General features: G+C 42.4%; 1 protein-coding gene across 4 annotated transcripts; it reads right to left on the bottom strand.

The window, feature by feature from the left end:
* Positions 1–37: 37 nt before the first annotated feature.
* rufy2 (RUN and FYVE domain containing 2) lies at positions 38–16,967 on the bottom strand. 4 transcript variants are annotated; one of them, XM_030117564.1, is made up of 19 exons: positions 16,822–16,967; positions 12,663–12,836; positions 12,372–12,489; positions 10,976–11,077; positions 10,737–10,860; positions 9,892–9,956; positions 9,726–9,791; positions 9,546–9,615; positions 9,233–9,334; positions 8,946–9,062; positions 8,766–8,858; positions 8,078–8,152; positions 7,885–7,982; positions 3,563–3,682; positions 3,178–3,307; positions 2,958–3,052; positions 2,632–2,680; positions 2,423–2,503; positions 38–2,231 (listed from the first exon to the last, which is right to left on the bottom strand). In XM_030117564.1, exons 1-19 carry the CDS (start codon positions 16,895–16,897, stop codon positions 2,088–2,090), a joined length of 1,899 nt encoding a protein of 632 aa, XP_029973424.1. In that variant the 5' UTR covers positions 16,898–16,967; the 3' UTR covers positions 38–2,087. The 4 variants fall into 4 exon arrangements, with proteins under 4 accessions (XP_029973424.1, XP_029973301.1, XP_029973370.1 ...); XM_030117441.1 differs by lacking the exon at positions 16,822–16,967 and adding an exon at positions 15,054–15,782; XM_030117510.1 differs by lacking the exon at positions 16,822–16,967 and adding an exon at positions 15,054–15,782 and having other exon boundaries at positions 8,964–9,062.
* Positions 16,968–18,705: the final 1,738 nt, after the last annotated feature.

Below are 18,705 nucleotides of genomic sequence, written 5' to 3'. Positions count from 1 at the left end.
ATGTTAGAGGTAGAGAATGTGAAAGAAAAAAAAACAAATCATCCTTTCATCTGTAACTTGATTTATTCAAACTGCTACACAGTGAAGGCAACAGACTGTTGGCAGTCGAGTCGATGAACTGGCAGGATGTCGTCAGCTCAGGTGCCACAGTTCTCAGTATTTATACACAACATACAGTCCAACGCTGTACAAGTCCCACTAAAAGTTGGGAGGGATTTACAAGAGTGGTGCACAGAAACTGATCAGCCCGGGTTCAGTTCAGAAACATTTGTAGCTCATGATGAACCCAGTACTGTTCTCATGTTTGTCGGAATGAATCTTTCCAGTTCTTAGATTGTAAACATTGAACATACAAAAGCAGAATACAGAGGTACTGGAATCACTAACCCATCACTGAAGACCAACAGCCTCCAGTCAGTCTGACGACACAAAAAAACCACAGGACTGAATCCTGATTTTAAAGTTTTAGAGTTTCAAACTTCCCTCTCAGGAATGGAGCAGCAGTAAACAGTGATTTTTTTTTTCTCCCCATGATGTTTGAGTTCGACTGACTTCAAGTGTTTAGGGACAGTTCAGCTTCCAAGTACAAATCGATCATAAATACTCAAGTGATTGGCAAAGTACTCAGAAATACATTGTGGTAAAGTTGTCAGAAGTGGCAGCAGTCCGGCCTGTCCACCGCTGAAGTGCTGCTGTGAGAAGAAGCCAGGCTGACGCCGACTGCACCGGGCCGTCGCTCCCCTTGGTCCCCGGAGCAGCGTCCGCTGCGTTAGTGTCTCAGAGAAACGCTGAAGTGTGCTACTCAGAAATGTGTTGGACTGTCTCTTCAGAGCTACTGAAATGCCGAGCTCCTTTTGGCAACATGAGAAGATAAAGCAGGTGGTGCTCACTGCATATACACAGGCACGAGTGGCGGTCGTACAGTTTGAAGAGAGAGAAAAAAAAAACAAGGTTTCATTTCAGTGTATTTCAAGGCCACATACTGACGAGGAGGCAGGCTGTTAGCAGAATTTCACCTGCCGGGGGGTAAAGTTACAGTAATTAGAGGAAGTGCCGTAATCAAAGTACAGATGTGTCCAGAATTTTTTTTTTCTTTCTAGGGATTCATCTGTACAAACAAAACCAATTGTGGCTGCTGGAGATCAGAGGGTTTCAGAGTGTGAACCACTGAATTTCTACAAGTTCATTATCGTGAAGGGCCGTTGGGTTGGGATTCACATGCAGTGAAATGCATCTTCAATGCTTCCATGTTTAGCAATTCAATTAGTGCACATTTAATTTCCAAAATATGACGAAATAATAGTCCTACCCTAAATGTTTTAATTTTGATTTCGTACATATCACCCTGTAGCCAGTAGCTGTGGCATGATTGTTGCCGCCTGTGTATATGCTGCCCCAGAAGGTGCTTTTTAGTCCCATTCAATAGTAACAATAGTAACAAGGCCATTGTGATGCATGGAGAAGTGAGGGGAGCTCGAGGATCGATGCGTTTTATGATGATGGAAAATGAAATTAAACTAGAGGTTCAGAACACCATCTCCATTTAGTCGCCGAAGTTGATGCAGTTTCACTTTCGGCCACCAAACCGTACCTGCTGATCAGCACCTGTGTGTTGGAAGCACAGCAGACCTGATGTTCATCATCATGTGTTCACATTAGACCTTTTGAGAAGTTTTCTTTGTTATCATTGAGCCCCCTGCACCATGACCTGAACCGCTGAAGTTTAATCTTTTCTCTTCATGTTTCACCTTAGTTTGGACTGTTTCTTTTTGTGTAGCTGTAAAATGTGACTTCATGTCCACATTTAAAGTAAATGAAGTGGTTCTAAGAAGTGGTGCATATTTATGATAGAAAATCTTCTAACAGTCAAAGTTTAAGCCATGTCAAAGCAGACACTCTGCTTCCTCTAAGCAGAGGAAGTGATCAGTGTGATACAGGAGCTGCTGCACTTTGTTTGTGCCTGACTTCAGGTGTGATCGTTAATGCATGTGTTTCACTCCGAGCAGCAGATAGTGACGCACTGGAGAGCTGATAGGTAACAAGTCTGAGCTTAAATAACTGTGGAGCTTTCCCGGCAGCAGCACGTCTCACGTTGGGTTGGAGGAGCACCGCTGAAGGAGGAGGGCGTGGCAGGTGTCACAGACTCGGACCGGTTTGGGAGACACCGGCAGAGGAAGTTCATTGTCAGAGCAGCTGTTGCAGAAAATCTCCCCACAGTTCCTGCAGTGGTGCTGAGAACAGAGAGAACGAGCCACGCCGTCACTGCTGGGGGTTTAATTCTTCTGCTTAATTCAGAACTACTTATGTTCAAAACCACAACTTCATATGTGAGTTCACAGAAAGTAGTCGAAATCGTTTCTCCTGCTGGTGTTTTACTGACTTCCAGTGTAAATTTGTCATGTGGGGTAGGAGGAGGACTGACCTTTCGTCTTGAGATGGAAAATTCTTTCTCACACAGCTTGCAGTGAGTAGCTTCTTTGTCCTTTAACCAAACCTGGCCTCCCTGCAACAACAGGTCATCGTTTAGTTCACATTGAATACAAGAAAGCAGCAGACATGAACGATACACAAATCAGCCTTTGCTGACGACACCAAGGAAAAACAAATCCATGATTCCTTCTGCTGCTTTACCTGAAGAGCTTTGTTGGCTTCTTTGATGTCCTCAATCTTCATCTTGGATCTATAAACGGAAACAAACAGGTAAACAAATTAAATTGTCAGTCTCCCACTGCGGCTCATCTTATAGTTTAAATTTCTATCCTTTGGATGAATAGGTCTATATGAGCCTTCCCTTCACTGGAATAACCCGAGTCTCTGTCTGCTCTGAAGTTGTCAAAATCAGGTCAGATAAAACCACATTAACACACTTTAGAATGTAGAACAGACCTGAAGAAACTGCCCAGTGCGTTCATTTATTGGACTCAGGTTTTTTTGTACGTGAGACTGGCTCGACTTACTCGCTGAGTTTTGAGCCGAGCTCCTCCAGAGCTTGTTCCTGGTCTTCACAGATGGACTTCAGCTGAATGTTTTCATCCTGGAGACGATGAAACTCCTGGAAAACCAGGAAGGAAATCACCAACAGAAGCACACACACACACACACACCAGGGATTTTGTTAGACACACAAGACATTCAGATCATTCTTTATGATACTGCTTCTATTTTCTCTATTCTTACTTTTTTCAGTCCGTTGATCTGCAGCGCCTCGGTGCTGAGCTGAGCTACAGCGTCTCGCTCTCGGCCCAGATCATTCTGTAACGTCTGTCTCCACTCCCTCTCTATCTTTAGATCCGTTTCCAGCTGCTGGCTGTGGGTACAACATATCATACAAACACCGACTCATTTCAGGAGTTAAGAAGATAAACACAAATAAAACACATGAGAACCCAGTCTGCCAGTTTGTTTTTGCTTCCTTTAAGTGAATTTCAACAAAAACTAATAGTGATACTTCAATTATCAGTTCGCTATTTAATTGGGTAAATATTGAACACTTGATCCTTAGCACAACATCTCTATGGTGTGTGTGTGTGTGTGTGTTTTCACGTGTCACAGTTTTACTTACAGCTGCTTTTCTCTCTGTTCAATCTGCCTCTGCAGGCTGTCGGCCTTGTTGGCAAAGTCCAACTTGAAGCGCCTGGTTCCTTCCTCGGCCGAGGTGCGGTGCTTCTCTGCCTCCTGTAATCTGCACCATTATAACCAGGAACAAACTCAGGACCATGGAGAGAAAAAACTGGGATGGATGGGTGGGCGGCTGGGTGGCTGAGGGGGGAGAAAACAACCGAGGGAGACAGTAGGGAGGGGAAGACTCCGGGGTTGAGATGAAGGACGTACGGCTCAGGGCGGGGGAACGGAAGGTGCTCGGATTTGCACTCCTACACCTCCAGAAAGTAAAAGTTGAGGGTGTGCAAAAAAAAAAAAAAAAAAGGTGGGAGACATGAATAATTTGGATTCACACTAGAGCAGTAAATAATGCAAAAAGGTGAAGACTCCATAAATAAAGATGGACAAAAAATGAAATGAGGGAAAGATGCTTTTAGCAACTAAATGTAGAGGAGAAGGAGAAGGAGGAGAAGGAGAAGGAGAGAAGAAGAAGAAGAAGAAGAAGAAGAAGAAGAAGAAGAAGAAGAAGAAGAAGAAGAGAAGAAGAAGGAGAAGAAGAAGAAGAAGAAGAAGAAGAAGAAGAAGAAGAAGAAGAAGAAGAAGAAGAAGAAGAAGAAGAAGAAGAAGAAGAAGAAGAAGAAGAAGAAGAAGAAGAAGAAGAAGAAGAAGAAGAAGAAGAAGAAGAAGAAGAAGAAGAAGAAGAAGAAGAAGAAGAAGAAGAAGAAGGAGGAGGAGGAGAAGGAGAAGGAGAGAAGGAGGAGAAGGAGAAGGAGAAGGAGGAGAAGGAGGAGAAGAAGAAGACACTAAAGAGCAACCAGCCTGAAGGACACAAACCTTCTGATTCTCATCTGATTGTGTTGCTCTGAATATAAATAATTTAACTTTGAATATGACCAACAAAACTCAGCTGGGCCCAGCACTTTCAAAACATCTAACTTTATTGATCACGGTGGTAAAAGACAATAGTAGTATACAGCCGTACTCAGTGTTCATTCCTCTACAAACTGAGATCATTATGAACGTGGAGTTAGAATAGGTAGAATGGTCACTTCCTGCTGTATCACAAAAGTCATTAAATGACAAACACCAAAGCGCAGTTCTTCCTACATGTGTTTACAGGAGGGTCGTCTGTCTGTTCTGCACAAAACAGACGTTCAGTTCAGTCCTAAAACGTCCCACTTCGCTGTTTCCACCCAGATATCCTACTAATGTAAATTATAAGGAGGACAAAGAGCAGGAAGGAGAGGAGGTTTGCCTCCATTTTAAACTACCGCGTTCTATATTTCACTCTCTGCCATGTTTTCTGGGAGTTAAAATTTTACATTTTGAAATTGATGTCCGCCTCCTCTGCGTTTCAGTTTTCTGACAATCCCACCGTCTAGTTTGAAACACAATAGAGATATTTGTCAGAGATGACAAACAGCACACAGTAGTGTCCACGAACTTAATCTACCGCTCCGTACTGCGTGCCCGGGAGCAAGTGGGGGCAGATCGGGAGGAGCGACACATGCAGAGCAAACTGGCAACGCATTAAACAGAAAGCTGCACAGACACACTCCTGTCTGTGGTGAACCTGGCTGAGCAGCAGAGGATCATCTCGCTGCCGTTTACCGGTTTGTGACCTGAACTGTGTCGACTACTGCACAACAACAACAGAAGAAAAATAAAAATCACCTCAAAATATGAAAGCTGCAGTTGCAACTCGAGTCCCAAAAACTGACTTTACTCCTATATTTTTAAATATATGTTTTTTTTGTATTTTAGTCATCATTAAGTCACCATATTTAAGAGTCCCCAAGGATCTCTGACATTATTTTGCTGACAAGAGCACAGTGGAGTTTCTCCTAATAGAGGGAGATTAGTGATTAGTGACTTAACATCTGTATATGATTCACAAACAGCTCCCACATTCTGTATTATTCTATATTTAAACAGCAAAGCACAGGAAGGCTTCAAAGAAAGAACACTGCATCCTATTCACTACATTGCACCAACAGTCACTGGAGCCTCGGCGTGTGGTCAGAGGAAACCGCTCAGCAGTTGTGACCAAGAGCTGGAAACCTGTGGGATCCATTCTAACTCAGCGTGATCAACGACGACGACAACGACGACGACGTCTAAACAGTCTAGAATCATTACTGTCAGTGTCACTGCATATTAACTGACAGCTGGAGACAGGAAGAATATCGAGAATTTGTATGTACTGAGTGAAGATTTAAAGTAATGTGAAAATACAGCTTCAGGCTCTGTTAGAGTAAAACTGTTAGAATATTCAAAGTCTGGTGTCCGGCTCGACTGCTTGTGATGCTAAAAGACATTTTTCTGACTTTGCACAAACCTGTGACCATCTGAGTGAACCAAAGTTGACTGAAAGTAACCCCAATGACCTCTGTGAAGGACAGGATGCTGCTGATGTTGGTGTTTCTGGAACTAAACTAATCGTGCCGCCCAGTGTCGACCCGATTGGGTGGCAGCTCTCACTGTCACGAAAAACACCTCAACGTGACAAAACAAAACCGGAATGTTGCTTTAAGTCGAGTCCACTTGTTTCTGCGTGCACGTCCTCAGAAGGAGATGTCCTTGACTAGCTTGTATTGGTGCTCTGTGTCTGTGCTGGCACACTTAACAAACGACATAGCAAGCGTTCTGGTCTGGCTGAGCAGATCCTTATCACTGCGCACAGAAGCAAGGAGAAAATCAACAACCAAAATCCAAACATGGAGGTTTCAGGAGAGCAAAATGGATGGATGGGTGGAATAAAATAGACCAACAAAAAGGAGAAAGGACGGAGGGAAGAAAGGAAGGGAGAAAGGATGTCAATACATCAGTCTTCTAAATAGGCCCGGATACACTGAACACTTTTCTGTGAATCTTTAACATCACAAGCATGGCAGGAGATGTAATTGAAAGATGAAAGGTGTTAAAGCACAGAAATCTGATTTCAGACTGCCGGTTTCACCCTGTAATCAGATTTCTAAAGGCTGGATACGTTTCTCTTTCATGGTCAGTGCTGGGTAATGAGAGGAAGCTGTGAGGAAGAGGGGAAAGTAATGATAGAAGAAAAACTTCTTCAGAGAACTACTTTATCAACACAGAGGATTTAAGCATGAGCTAAACAAGCAGTCACAACAATAATCATCTGTTTTGTTCTATCTATAGTAGTTAGCATGTTTGATTTTTGGATCAATAACTTTGTTTTCATCTTTTTTTTTAATACATTTCAGCTGCATTGATGAGAAAAGCCTTGGCTTATAAACACAGGAGTCTGTGCTCTACAGCTTCCATCTATGTACACCTTCAGAGCAGGAAAAGAAGATTAATAACCAACTACAAACAGAATGAAAGAGACTGAAATCAATGGGAGAGGGGAGGGGGGCGATGGACCTTGTTGATTGGGAGACAATGGGACGAGGAGGGATCAAAAAGCTTCAGTGAAAAAGCCGACAGCTGCACCGTGACAAACACTCAGCACAGCGCACGATGCAATGTAGGAGAAAACGGAGCATGCGTGACAATATCTGCGATGTACCTTCAGGGTTTCTACAAGAAAAATTATTATTTTTCAAAACCAGAAGCCAAATTTATCACATATAATGATATTGTGAAATGATCATAGCTGCTTATTCAGGACGCTGAAGGACTGAAGCCTTCAACTAGTCCACTAGCTAGTCATCGTCTTTATGCCTGGAACAAAAAAAAAAAAAAACAACGACATAAAGAGTCCTCCCCTGAGTGGGCCGGATGTATTAATGAGAGTGACTCGATACATTTGCAGCTCTCATCTTTTCCAGCTTCAGCCTCAAGAGACCCGAAGGGACTTTATATTGCTCTCCAGAGCCAAAGGCTTCGGGACTTCAGGAAGCAAAACACACGAAACACTTTATGGATATAAACGCAAAATCTTGATTATGAAGCTAATTCATACCAATTATGTCTTCATTGAGTAAAAGTTTGTTTGGTACTGTAAAGCTAATGGATACACAGTTAAGGTAAAAAAAAAAAACTGCAGAAAATCTAAAGTCAGTCTACGGCCAATTTTCTTGTGGAAACCCTGATGACAAAGAAAACAAATTTCCCCCACGTTTTGTCCCAGGCCTCTCCAGCAAGAAAGAAGATAAAACTGATTTACAGTGAAAGTGGAAAGTCAAGCACACTGACAGCATTCTCCAAAGAGTCTGCATATAAACAAGATCGGCAGAAACCTGCAGGTGCTGGATGCACTGAGGAGGCCACACGGGACAAAAAGGCCTGATTAGTGTGCTTCATGTTGAAAGAGCTTCTCACCTTTGCTCCAGCTGCTTCATGGTGGCAGTGATCTGATTGGTCTTTTCCTCCAGACGGGTGATCATATCGTTCTTTTTCTTCATCTCCTCATCAGACGACTGAAAAAGAAAAAGTGAGCCTTGATGAGTCACACAGAGCGAGGTTTACACCAAATCTCCATCTCTCAATCTCATAAACATGTTTGTGCCTGTACCTGCATCTTCTGGTACATTTCTACATTGATGGCTTTGACCTCATCCAGCTGGTGGCGCAGTCCGATCAGCGTGTCCTGTTGATCAAAAATCAAACGCTCAACTTCGACTTAGAAATTACAAGAAATGCTGAGCAAAATAAATTACATAACTCTGCTATTAAAAGGCCGCTGACAGTCTGCAGGGTGACAGGTGACTTATCTCAGCTGAAATGATGCTGCAGCTGAAGTAGCAGCTGGGCTTCAAATGCCACTGGAGGCATTTATATGGCAGAATTCACAGGTTGGTGGTGAGAGGCCGGACACTGGCACAGCAGCCACAAATATCTAAACACATCTCAGAAATGACTGCTTCAGCCTCAACATGAACAAAGCCATCAAGCTCCAGATTTTCCACTTTCCCCTCTTAACGCAGGTTAATGCCGATTCGAGGATGAATTCAGTTCAGGCAAAATCGTAAATGAGCCACGGCGGTTTGGTGCCACTGCTTTCAAAGCAGCTTTTCTGTCGAGACCAATCACAGGGAGCCTCACCGCCTCTTAACTGTGGCCCGGTTTAGTTTTGCTTTTGCCACAGACACACCCACTTGGACTAAAACTCAACTCAGTCGACCTGTGAAAAGCAAAATTCAAGTCTCCTTTCATATTTCAGCAGATGAACCAGTAGAAAAACAATCAGACAGACTGTTAACCTGTTTTTCATGAATATCTTTTTCCAGAAGTTTCATGGCGAGCTCCATCTCTTGCTTCATGGACACTTGGACAACCAGCTCATTCTCCACATCCTAACACAAAATGCACACAATTTGATGTTATTACAGAGATTTTACTAATATTTAAGTGAAGCACTCCACACACAGCGGCGGCTTGACCTGTCTCAGCTGACATTCCTCCTTCAGCTGTCGTCGGGCTTCGTTGTACATCTCATCCAGACCCTGACGGGACTGTTTGTATGTGTCTCTCTCCACTGACACGTCACCTTGAGTTACCTGAGAAAACAGCAGCAGAAAGCATCAGCTGTGTGGCTGGCTCTATCCAACAAGATGGGAGTTCAAAGATGACAGGTCACCTAAAACTAGTTTAAAAAAAGAAAAAAATCATTTAATATTTCTTTATATCAAAAAAAAAGTTTTAATTTTGAAAGAAAAGTTTTAAGTACCTCTAAATGCTGTTGTGTCTTTAGCAGAATCAGACTGTTTTCACCCCTGAGCTGCTGATTTTCTTCTTGCAGTTTGATGATGTTGTTCTTGGCTATGGCTAACTGTGGGGGGAAAAAAAACAAACAAGCATGCACATGAGGAATGACTTAAAGGAACGCAGCTGACCAATTTCAGAGTTTGACACTGATTATCAAACACCTGACTACAGCTAAGCAAACTTTGTCTAAACAGCATCCGAGCTGAACAACAACCAGCAGATGAGCTTCGGCCATGATGTCAGATTAACTCCAGGGACCAGGCTGCGGCTCTCACCTCCTCGATGAGTTTCGAGTTGGATTTCTCCAGAGAGTCGACTCTGCCCTGAAGGCCGTGAACCGTGGAGCTGCACACAGACACAATTCATACAGAGTGAATTCAAATGGAAAATGTACTCTTCAGGGGAATTTCAGCAACGTGATCAGGAAAACTCTGAAGAAATCCTTAAAGTCTTACTTTAGCTGTCGATTCAGTTCTTCTACGTAGTTCTTCTGATCCAAGATGGATGCAATTTGGCTATTCCTGTTGTCATGGAAACAGATAGAAAACAAGCACTCTGCATCATATTTATTGACAGAAGCTGTGTTGTAAAAACCAGTGTGCAGGCGACAGCAAATAGTACCTCTCTTCACTCCTGTAATCATCGATATCGTTCTTCAGATACATGGAGAAGTCGATCACCCCGACCTCAAATGAAAAACATTTCGAAAAAGAGTTAATACTCCTGAAGACTGGTGGACGGCATGCCTGACACACACACAATGATTACACAAGTATTGATTTGAATAGATGACTCATCCATCATTAAGCCATTTAAATCCACTGAAAAACTTTCAGACATTCTAAGATGTTTACAGTTATGCGAGGGCACATATTAGATCCCAGAAGAAATAAACACAATGGGACTGAAGTTTTTTGTTTTGCTTTTTTTTGTTTAAGGGTAATTAAAGGTAAATTAAGGGTGTTGTGTTAGTTACTTGTGACATTCTGCACTTTTACCATTCAAGAAGGTAGAACTACCAATAATGATGAACTGCAGCTCTAAATATGAGATGTTTACCTTTTTTTTTACCTTTACATTGCGGTCAATTCCATAACACTTTGCTTGTCCTGGTTACGTTTGAACAATAATATTATGTTATTGACTGACATAAACTTTGTTTTTTAATTATTATTTTACCATGTTATTTTGTTCTTGCTTTTCCTTTTAATGTGCTGCTCTTTGTCCACTGAACTGCCCCTCGGGGATATATACATTTTTTTCTGATTTGGACTCTGCTGGTAATGGTCTGGGACTGCATTCCTTTCTGCTCTAATTAGTAAAGTCTGTCTCCATTTTTTTAATGCAAATGTTCGCTGGAATGATTCTCAATTTCACAATCACCTCATGTGACAAGTATTTCAGTCAAGATGTTTTCACTGAAGCCGTAGAACGGTGACAGGACAGCACTAACTTGTGATGTTTACCTGAGAGTCCAGGTCTTCACCTTTCACACACAGGTTAGCATCAATGACATTGAGGCCCACCAGCAGGCCCACGATCACTGCGCCCTCCTCCTCCAGCATCAGTGCTGAATGCTCATAGAAATCACTGAGGAGGAATACACAACGGCTTCTTATGTGACATTTTCCTATTGTGCAGCTAAGTTTTCTTCTTTTTTAACTTGGGGAAAAAAACAAATATAACTGCATTATCCTGTACGAACCTGAGCAAGTCTTTTCTGGTGATGAGGAGTCGCAGGTAATCGGCCAGTCGTTTCTGCATGAGAGCCAAACGCAGCCATGCTCTTGCTCTGCCTAACGGAGTCCTAAAACACACACAGACACACACACACACAGACACAGACATGATCAAGTTTAACACTAAAGAGGAAAACAAATTGATCCCAGAAGTGGAGTTCTATTTTTCTGTCACGAGAGGTCCTATTTTTTTGGTGAAGTGTACTAAGATTTAGAGTTTTTCATGACTACTAACTGTTCCTCTGTTAAAGGTTTTGTGTCTCAGAAGCTGAGCTCTGATAACGGCTGGCTGGGACACAGTTTAAATGATCTGGTATTTCAGCTTTCAGGCTGCATTCTGTCTCTGAAGTCCTGCTTTGCTACATGTCTGCTGGCCTGACTCAGCAGCTTCAGAGGAAGCAGACTCAGTTCTCCATCTGAAACAACACAACTGTTCCTCATTTCGCTGCATCACAAAAAGTCAGAATTCTTCCTTGCTGATTTCCTGCCCAGAGGGGCTGTGACTTCATGTCTGAGAAGTGGGCGAGGTGGACAGCAGCACGGAAACTATGTGCACAAATTAATATGATTTCAGTTTAATCATTTTAATTCTGTTTTGTTTTCTTCAGTTTATAGTATGATTCCAACCAAACAACAATGCAGAGCAAAAACATTTGACACATATGAAAGATGAAAGAGAGAAAATACCTTCAACTGAATCCAAAGTTAAGTGTTTGCTGCTGGATCCTGCCTTAAGACTGTATTGGGTTGAGGACGCACCACTTGAGGTCAATAGTTTGATGTCAATAATTTCATCATCAGCCTTTGACACTGACAACACTCATGTGCATCCATCATCACATTTACAGTAAAAGTTCAACACTGGGGTGCTTTTGAGGCTCCTTTCCACAGTCTACAACAGATAATCATGTGATCGGTCGACAGCAGCCTTCCAACGAGTTACATTCTGGTTACAAGCCCACTTCCCTAATGTCTGAACCGCTACTGATCCTCACTGTAAAAGTCAAACAAAGGACTGCACTACTGTGTTATTTCGAGTAATTACTAGAAATAACAGTATTTCCTTGTGAGGTGAGTCCTGCACAAAACGGAGAACACATTTACTTTTAACACCTGCTTCTCACATGTTTGGAAAATGAACCTAGGCAGAAGAAGGGTAAAGTGAAAGTGAATGAAACTGAGAAGTGAAGCAGCAGGGAGTGGAAAGGTGAACTGAAAGTAAATAAAACACAGGTACTTCCCTGTCGACTCAGGTGACACACTCATGTTACTCCTGCCCTTAAGTGTGTTTCAGCCAGCGCTCATGTTAATCCCCCTGGAGAGTTTGGACGGGCTGTGTGAGCACATGAATGTATAACTTACTTCAGTCCCGGCAGATCTCGAACAGAGGCTGAGATCTCTGCTGCTTCAGGACACAGCTTCTCCACCAGCTCCAGAGGACCCCACAGTGACTTGTTAAATCCCAGGAAGGACTTCTTTACTACAGAGACGTAGTACAAAGATATAGAGAGACACTTCTCAGTCAGACACACATAGGAGTTAAAAAAAAAAGTACATACGGCACAGAAGACAAACTCTTACATCCAGGTTCCAAGTCTGAACATGTTGCAATGAAAGTATGAATAAATGACTGGCTGAATGCTGCCGTCTCACCTCTGAGCCCGTGTTTGAGACAGTGCTCCATGACCACAAAGAACTGCTGGAGAGGTGGGTAGTCCGAATCCAGCGTTCGCCCAAAGCTCAGAGCAGATTCAATCAGACCTTTTATACTCAGCTTCGCCATGTTCAACAGGTTGGCTCGCTCCATGGCCATGGGGTCTCGGAGAGCTGCAAGACAAAACAACAATTAAACTGAAGTTTGAATAAAATGCCTACCAAATGATCAATTTTCATTTATTCTAAATATTCTATTTGATATAGATTTCAGTTGCCCTAACAACAGTTTATTCATCCTTATTATGGAAATATACTTCAGTCATGAGTATCTAATTGAAAAACAAGACACATGGTTGTATTTCCATATTTTCTCAGCATTGTAACAAAATTGCATCAAGGAAAATATCGATTAGATTCGAGCACAAAACTGTGAAAACAAATCATTGCTCCTCATCTATAAACGGTTCATTTAATTAGAAATAAAAAATGTTACACAATTTTTCAAAAATTGCTTTATCTCACTATAGTATCATTTGTCCCCATACTGTGGTTGTAATGGCTTCAGTAACATCTTAACCCAGACGAGACGTGACGTCAGCAGGGCTGGAAATCTTTCACCAACAACTGCTTTTAAGTGCACTTCATGCGAGCTTCTGGGTTAATGTGTAGCCAAAGAGCAGAAAAGCCCTATCCGGGTAAAAATTGGGTTGCACGACAACAGAGATCTATAACCTGCAGCTCTGGAGCCACATGTGGCTCATGAGTCCTTCTGTAGTGGCCCCAGAAAGCTTCACAAAATTATACAAAAAAATAAATAAATAAATAATAATAATAAAAAAAATTTCTAGTTACTTACACATGAGTTATTTTACAGGTACTAAAACATTCTAAAACTGTCACACATTCGAAAACTATCTCACATCTTAGCTAAAAATAGGTACAATAACTTAAATGGGAAAAATAACTAAAATCACAAGAAATGAGACAAATCCTAAACCAGCTTAAAAACCTAAAATTACAAGAAATCCTTAAAAAAAAAAAAAATGAAAAAAAAAAACCCCATCCTAAACTGTTTTGAAAAAAACTAATCAAAACAGTTGGGACTGCTAAAATCAGAACACTGTCGAGAAAATTGCTGCAGAAGAAAGGTGAAATTGATAAATCAGTTGAAAATGTAATGAAATGTTTACCATCCAAAATTGTCACTGAAACTTGCTAAATGCAATGTAAGATACAGTTTCTGTAAAAATATTAAAGTCATATACAAAACTTGAGTAGCGACTTTAGTCGGATTTTAGGGGCTAAATGAGTTTAGCAGTGATTTGTTGGGAAATGTGGCTCCTTTGGTCATAAGGTTGCAGACCTCTGCACTGCACTACAGCTTTAATTGTTGTTTCAGATTGGCCTGGAGGGAGACAGATCATAAAGTGATTTTTGGAAGGTGCATGACTGTCTGGAGGCCCACGGCCGCCCTCGGCGGGACACTGAGGACAACGAGGACAAACAAACTGTAACCAGTTCATTATCTGTGAGATCATGTGACCTCAACAATTTATGCATATTACATAGGATACAGAGAAAAGGTCAAAGCAAATGTGTGGTTACAAATCTCTTGACAAACTAGCGATACATTCCTATATTCACTATTGGGTCAATTAGAGTCATAATGTATTGGATTCATAATAACATTAAAAATACGAAAAAGGCAACTCTTTACCTTTAAGTTGTTGTATAACCCAAAAGGCTAAATTGATTATGAAACTTCAAGAGTTTCAACTCTTTTAATGACTCATCACCAACTTGAATCAAATAAACAAACTACCATCTGACTATATTTAGCTGTGAGTGGGAGGATGCCGACTGCTTCACAGATTATGACTGTTTAATGGGGACATGAGAGCTTTTGGAAACGACACAATCCTAATTTGAGAATCCACAGCAACGCATGCACAGCTAATGATAACCCCCTAGAACTAAGGAAAGAACTTCTTTTCCATTTGCATCAGAGCATGTGATGCTGCACGCAGTAAAGTTGCGTGATGGTGCAGAACAACAGCTCAGTGAGAGTTCACTTCCAGCTGTACATGATGGGGATGGAGTGAGTAATGATGGAGCATGCATGGAAAATCAATTGGCCACAAGCTGGGGATGGTAGTACAGATAGCAGGGATGAAGAAATGGGTTCATCGTGTTCACGTTAACCTGAACACATTCAATATGATGCAGTTGGCCATATACTGAATGAGTGATTGAATGAATGAATGAATGTCAAAGGATGAGCTCAGGACTGAGCCACGTGTCTTATCAGTCACACAGCGCTGGCATTATTAACCTTTGCCCCCTCCCCTCCCCTCCCCTCCCCTCCCCCTGGTGCTGATCATACTCCACCTTGGACCGTCCAGTCCCCTGGCAGCGACGTCCTGTGCTCCGACACTTTCGGCAGGACGTGAATGCTCCCTGAAATAGTCTCGGAGGCTTTCCTGGCCAGAGCGAATATCGGAGCCTGCCATCGCCCATCTCCTCCTCCTCCTCCACCTCCTCCTCTGGTCGCGCTGCTGCCGCTCGCCTTTTCCCCCGCAGCAGATTTGTCCTCCTGCAGCCTCAAAATGCCGAACACCTGAGTCTTCTCCTTGCTGCCGTCCGCTTCAGACAGAGCCAGGTCGTGCTCTGCGGGCGATGCCATGTTCGAGCGCCTGGGAGACGGCGGTTGCTGGCTGTGCTGCTCGGTTTGCCGGCAACGCGAAACTAATTCATACGGTGCCGCTAACCGCTGCTAACCATTGTGCCCGCGGTGCTAAGTGAGAAAAATACCTGCGAGCCCACCGGCCGAAGCACTGACAGGTCCGACCGCTGTCAACAACCGACCGCCGCAACGTCGCCGGGCAGAAACAACGAAAACCTGCCGCCGCTTCCGCTACATGGTGGCCGGTGACACCGACGTGGACACCGGACCAAAGTGCGGATGGGTAAAGGTGTCTATTTAGCACATCGTGGCGGTATACTCATTTGTTTACAGCCAGCCAAAGCTAACCGATAGTCGGCGTCTCCACGGTCTCATAGCTCCCTCCGGAGGGGCGGTGTCAGCGGCTCGCAGGACACACAAAGGCTGCACTACGTAATGATTTAAGAGGCGGCGGCTGGGAAGCGTGCCGCCCCCTGCTGGCCGAGGAGAGGACTGCAGGGCGGAGGACGCTGCTGGAGCAGGGATGGATGGATGGACGGATGGATGGATAGATGGAGGGATGGATGGAGGGCTTGATGGATGGATGGATGGATGAAAAATGTAGCATCAGTTACTAGCGCTGCTGTTAACATGAGCTCCTTGTAACCCCCATGTTATTTTGCCATGTCGTAATAAGTGATAAAACGTCAAAATACAGCAGGTCCTCGCTTTTAGACACAATGTGACACGGTTGAAAATAAAAATCGTTTCTTTGAATTCAAAAATTCAGTTGAATTTTTTTTTTAATTAAATCCATCTATTTTTTTCAAGTTTGTGATCAAATTATGAGAAAAGTGTTCCGTCCATTTATGCAAATGCATCACAATAATAAAATACTAATATTGATGTAATTACAGAATTTTCTGCATTGATTACTTCTGTTTGTTTTAATGAGCTGACACATTTGCTCAATAAATTAGGGAGATTTTTTTCTTAACCAAAATAAATAGACGGGATTTGTCCAAATACTTTCAATATGCAGAATCACACTGCTTTTCTTGAAAAAAAAATAAAGGTGATCTCAGTATTTCCATTATCACCTCTTTGTTTTTTTTTTTGTTTTGTTTTAGCCTTTACTGAATATAAATTCAAGTGTAGTCCACCTTCTGAATAAACAATTTTGATCCCTACAGGCATGTTTAATCTGTGTTTGGTAAATTTGGTTTGAGTTTCTGGGAACCTGTCCTAACTAGGACCAGCACCCTGTTACCCTGAACTGGGTGAAGTGGTACTGAAGATGGATGGATGGTTTGAGCTTTTGCTGAGGAGACTTTACACAGTGAATGACTAAAAAATCTACAGTCATGAGTAGAAAGGTGCAAATATGAAGAGGATGAACATCCTGTGTAAAACACAGTAACATTTCACAGAAAACTATACTGCGGCACAAAGTCACTCGGAATCATCAGCAATAAATAGAAATTCCTTTCATACCTTGGCCATAAGCTAACCGCTCCATACTCTCACTGTGAGTGATGCCCCACCGGTGGAGACTCTGGGGGGAGTACATGATGAGCCGAAGTTCTTCTTCCCAGTACTTCGTTGCTGAGTTCCTTCTGATTTCCCAGGTCACCTTTCCTCTTCAACCATAGGTGTGTTCCACGTTGCTCAGGTTTGGTTGCTGTCTCAGGATGAGCTGGGCCTCTGCTGTGATGGAAAAAGTTTTCAGGTGCAGAAGAAACAGCAGATACTGAGATCATAGGCAGATTGTCCAAAAATCTTGGTTGACTTAAAACAAGAAGGTTACATCACAATGTTTTCCACGATTACGTCCTGAGAGCACCACGATGTGCAAATGCCCACACCCCTGAGATTGACCAGGCTAGATCACTATCTACTTTGCGAAGTAGATCTTTAGATCAGTTTAGTGCTTCTCTCTTCTCAATATTGGCCAATTAAGCCCTGAAAAAATATGGAAAAAGGCCTTAGTCTGATTATGAAGCTGATTTAACTGTCAGAAACCCTCATGTTGCAACATCTAATCATTACAAGCAACACTGACGAAAATGCAATTCTTTACTGTTATTTGAATGTTTTATCTTCACTTTATTCTCAAATGTAAAGAAGTCAGATGATTTGTTAGTTACCATGAAAACAGACATGTTTTACCTTTTCCGTCAGTCACCAGAAATGTTTCCAGTGAGCCTCCCCTTCAGCCTCAATACCAGCACACAAAGTAAGATCCATTATATCACATCGCAGAAGTGACAGTAAACTCAGTAAAAACAACTGATTTGCGTTTCCTCCTCCAGCTGTGTAGCTTGTTCTTGTTCCGTCTCACTCTCTGTCCCGTTCCCTCTTTCTAATAACTCAGGGCTGACCAAGAATCACATGACCGGATTTGTGCAGATCTCTCCCTCGCTGCTTGTAGATGGCGTGTATGCTGCTTTTCTCACAGTTCAGTCAAAATGATTGTGTTCCATTGTTAAGATGATTCTTCTGTCTCAAAACAAAACATCCTAAAACAGTGATTCAACAAGATCTACTGCATTCATCCTCATCCTACTTTTTTGCATCTATCTTTATACAAGCCATCATATTTATCGGCAGCAGCTCAACAAGCAGATATTAATCTGTTTAGACACAAACACTATTAAAGTGCAGTGTGGATCAACTACAGGCTTCAGTCTATTACTGCATCGTATTTCAATGTCTTCAGCCTCCAACTATCCATCACTCTCCCTTCATCCTGAACCACACCTTAACATACTCATGACCTGGCACTGCTTTCAGACTGGAGAGGTTCTGAACCACATGAAGATCCCAGTCACTGTAGGAACACACCCTGCCACACAACAGACCGCTGAACTGCCCAATGACTGTTCCTCACTGTATGCTCTGTTCACCAGCAGGGGTGTGATGCTGTTTCATCGTAGTAGCCAGCCTTACATTGTGCAGCAATGCTGCAGTTGGAGTGGTGCTGTGCTATGAACAGACGGCTGAATATTACTGATTATCATAATGATGAACAGGGAACCAGAAAACATAAACAATCAATATGATAGAGAAAAGTGAAAAAAATAAATAATAAAGCAGTATTTCTGCAACATTTATGAGACACAGCACTGTACAGTCTGTGCCAAAATCAACATTCACGTGTGATAATAAATCCAGAATTCATGTTATCTCACCACATTAATGTAACTCACCTCAGCATGAAGCGGCAGAGTGCTAATGCTCAGAAATGCAGCTTGTCAGCAAATCTGAAGTCCGGTTAAAAAAAAAAGGAGAAGTCTGTTCTCCGGTCATGTGTAGCGACTTTCATACGATGGCTCTCAGCAAACTGGACAAAACAGGCTCGATCTACATCAAAGCTCG

Source organism: Salarias fasciatus, chromosome 1 (assembly GCF_902148845.1).
Source record: "Salarias fasciatus chromosome 1, fSalaFa1.1, whole genome shotgun sequence".
In the NCBI taxonomy this organism is placed as follows: Eukaryota; Metazoa; Chordata; class Actinopteri; order Blenniiformes; family Blenniidae; genus Salarias; species Salarias fasciatus.
Note: the sequence above shows the minus strand (reverse complement) of the source record. Positions and strands in the feature narration are given on the sequence as shown.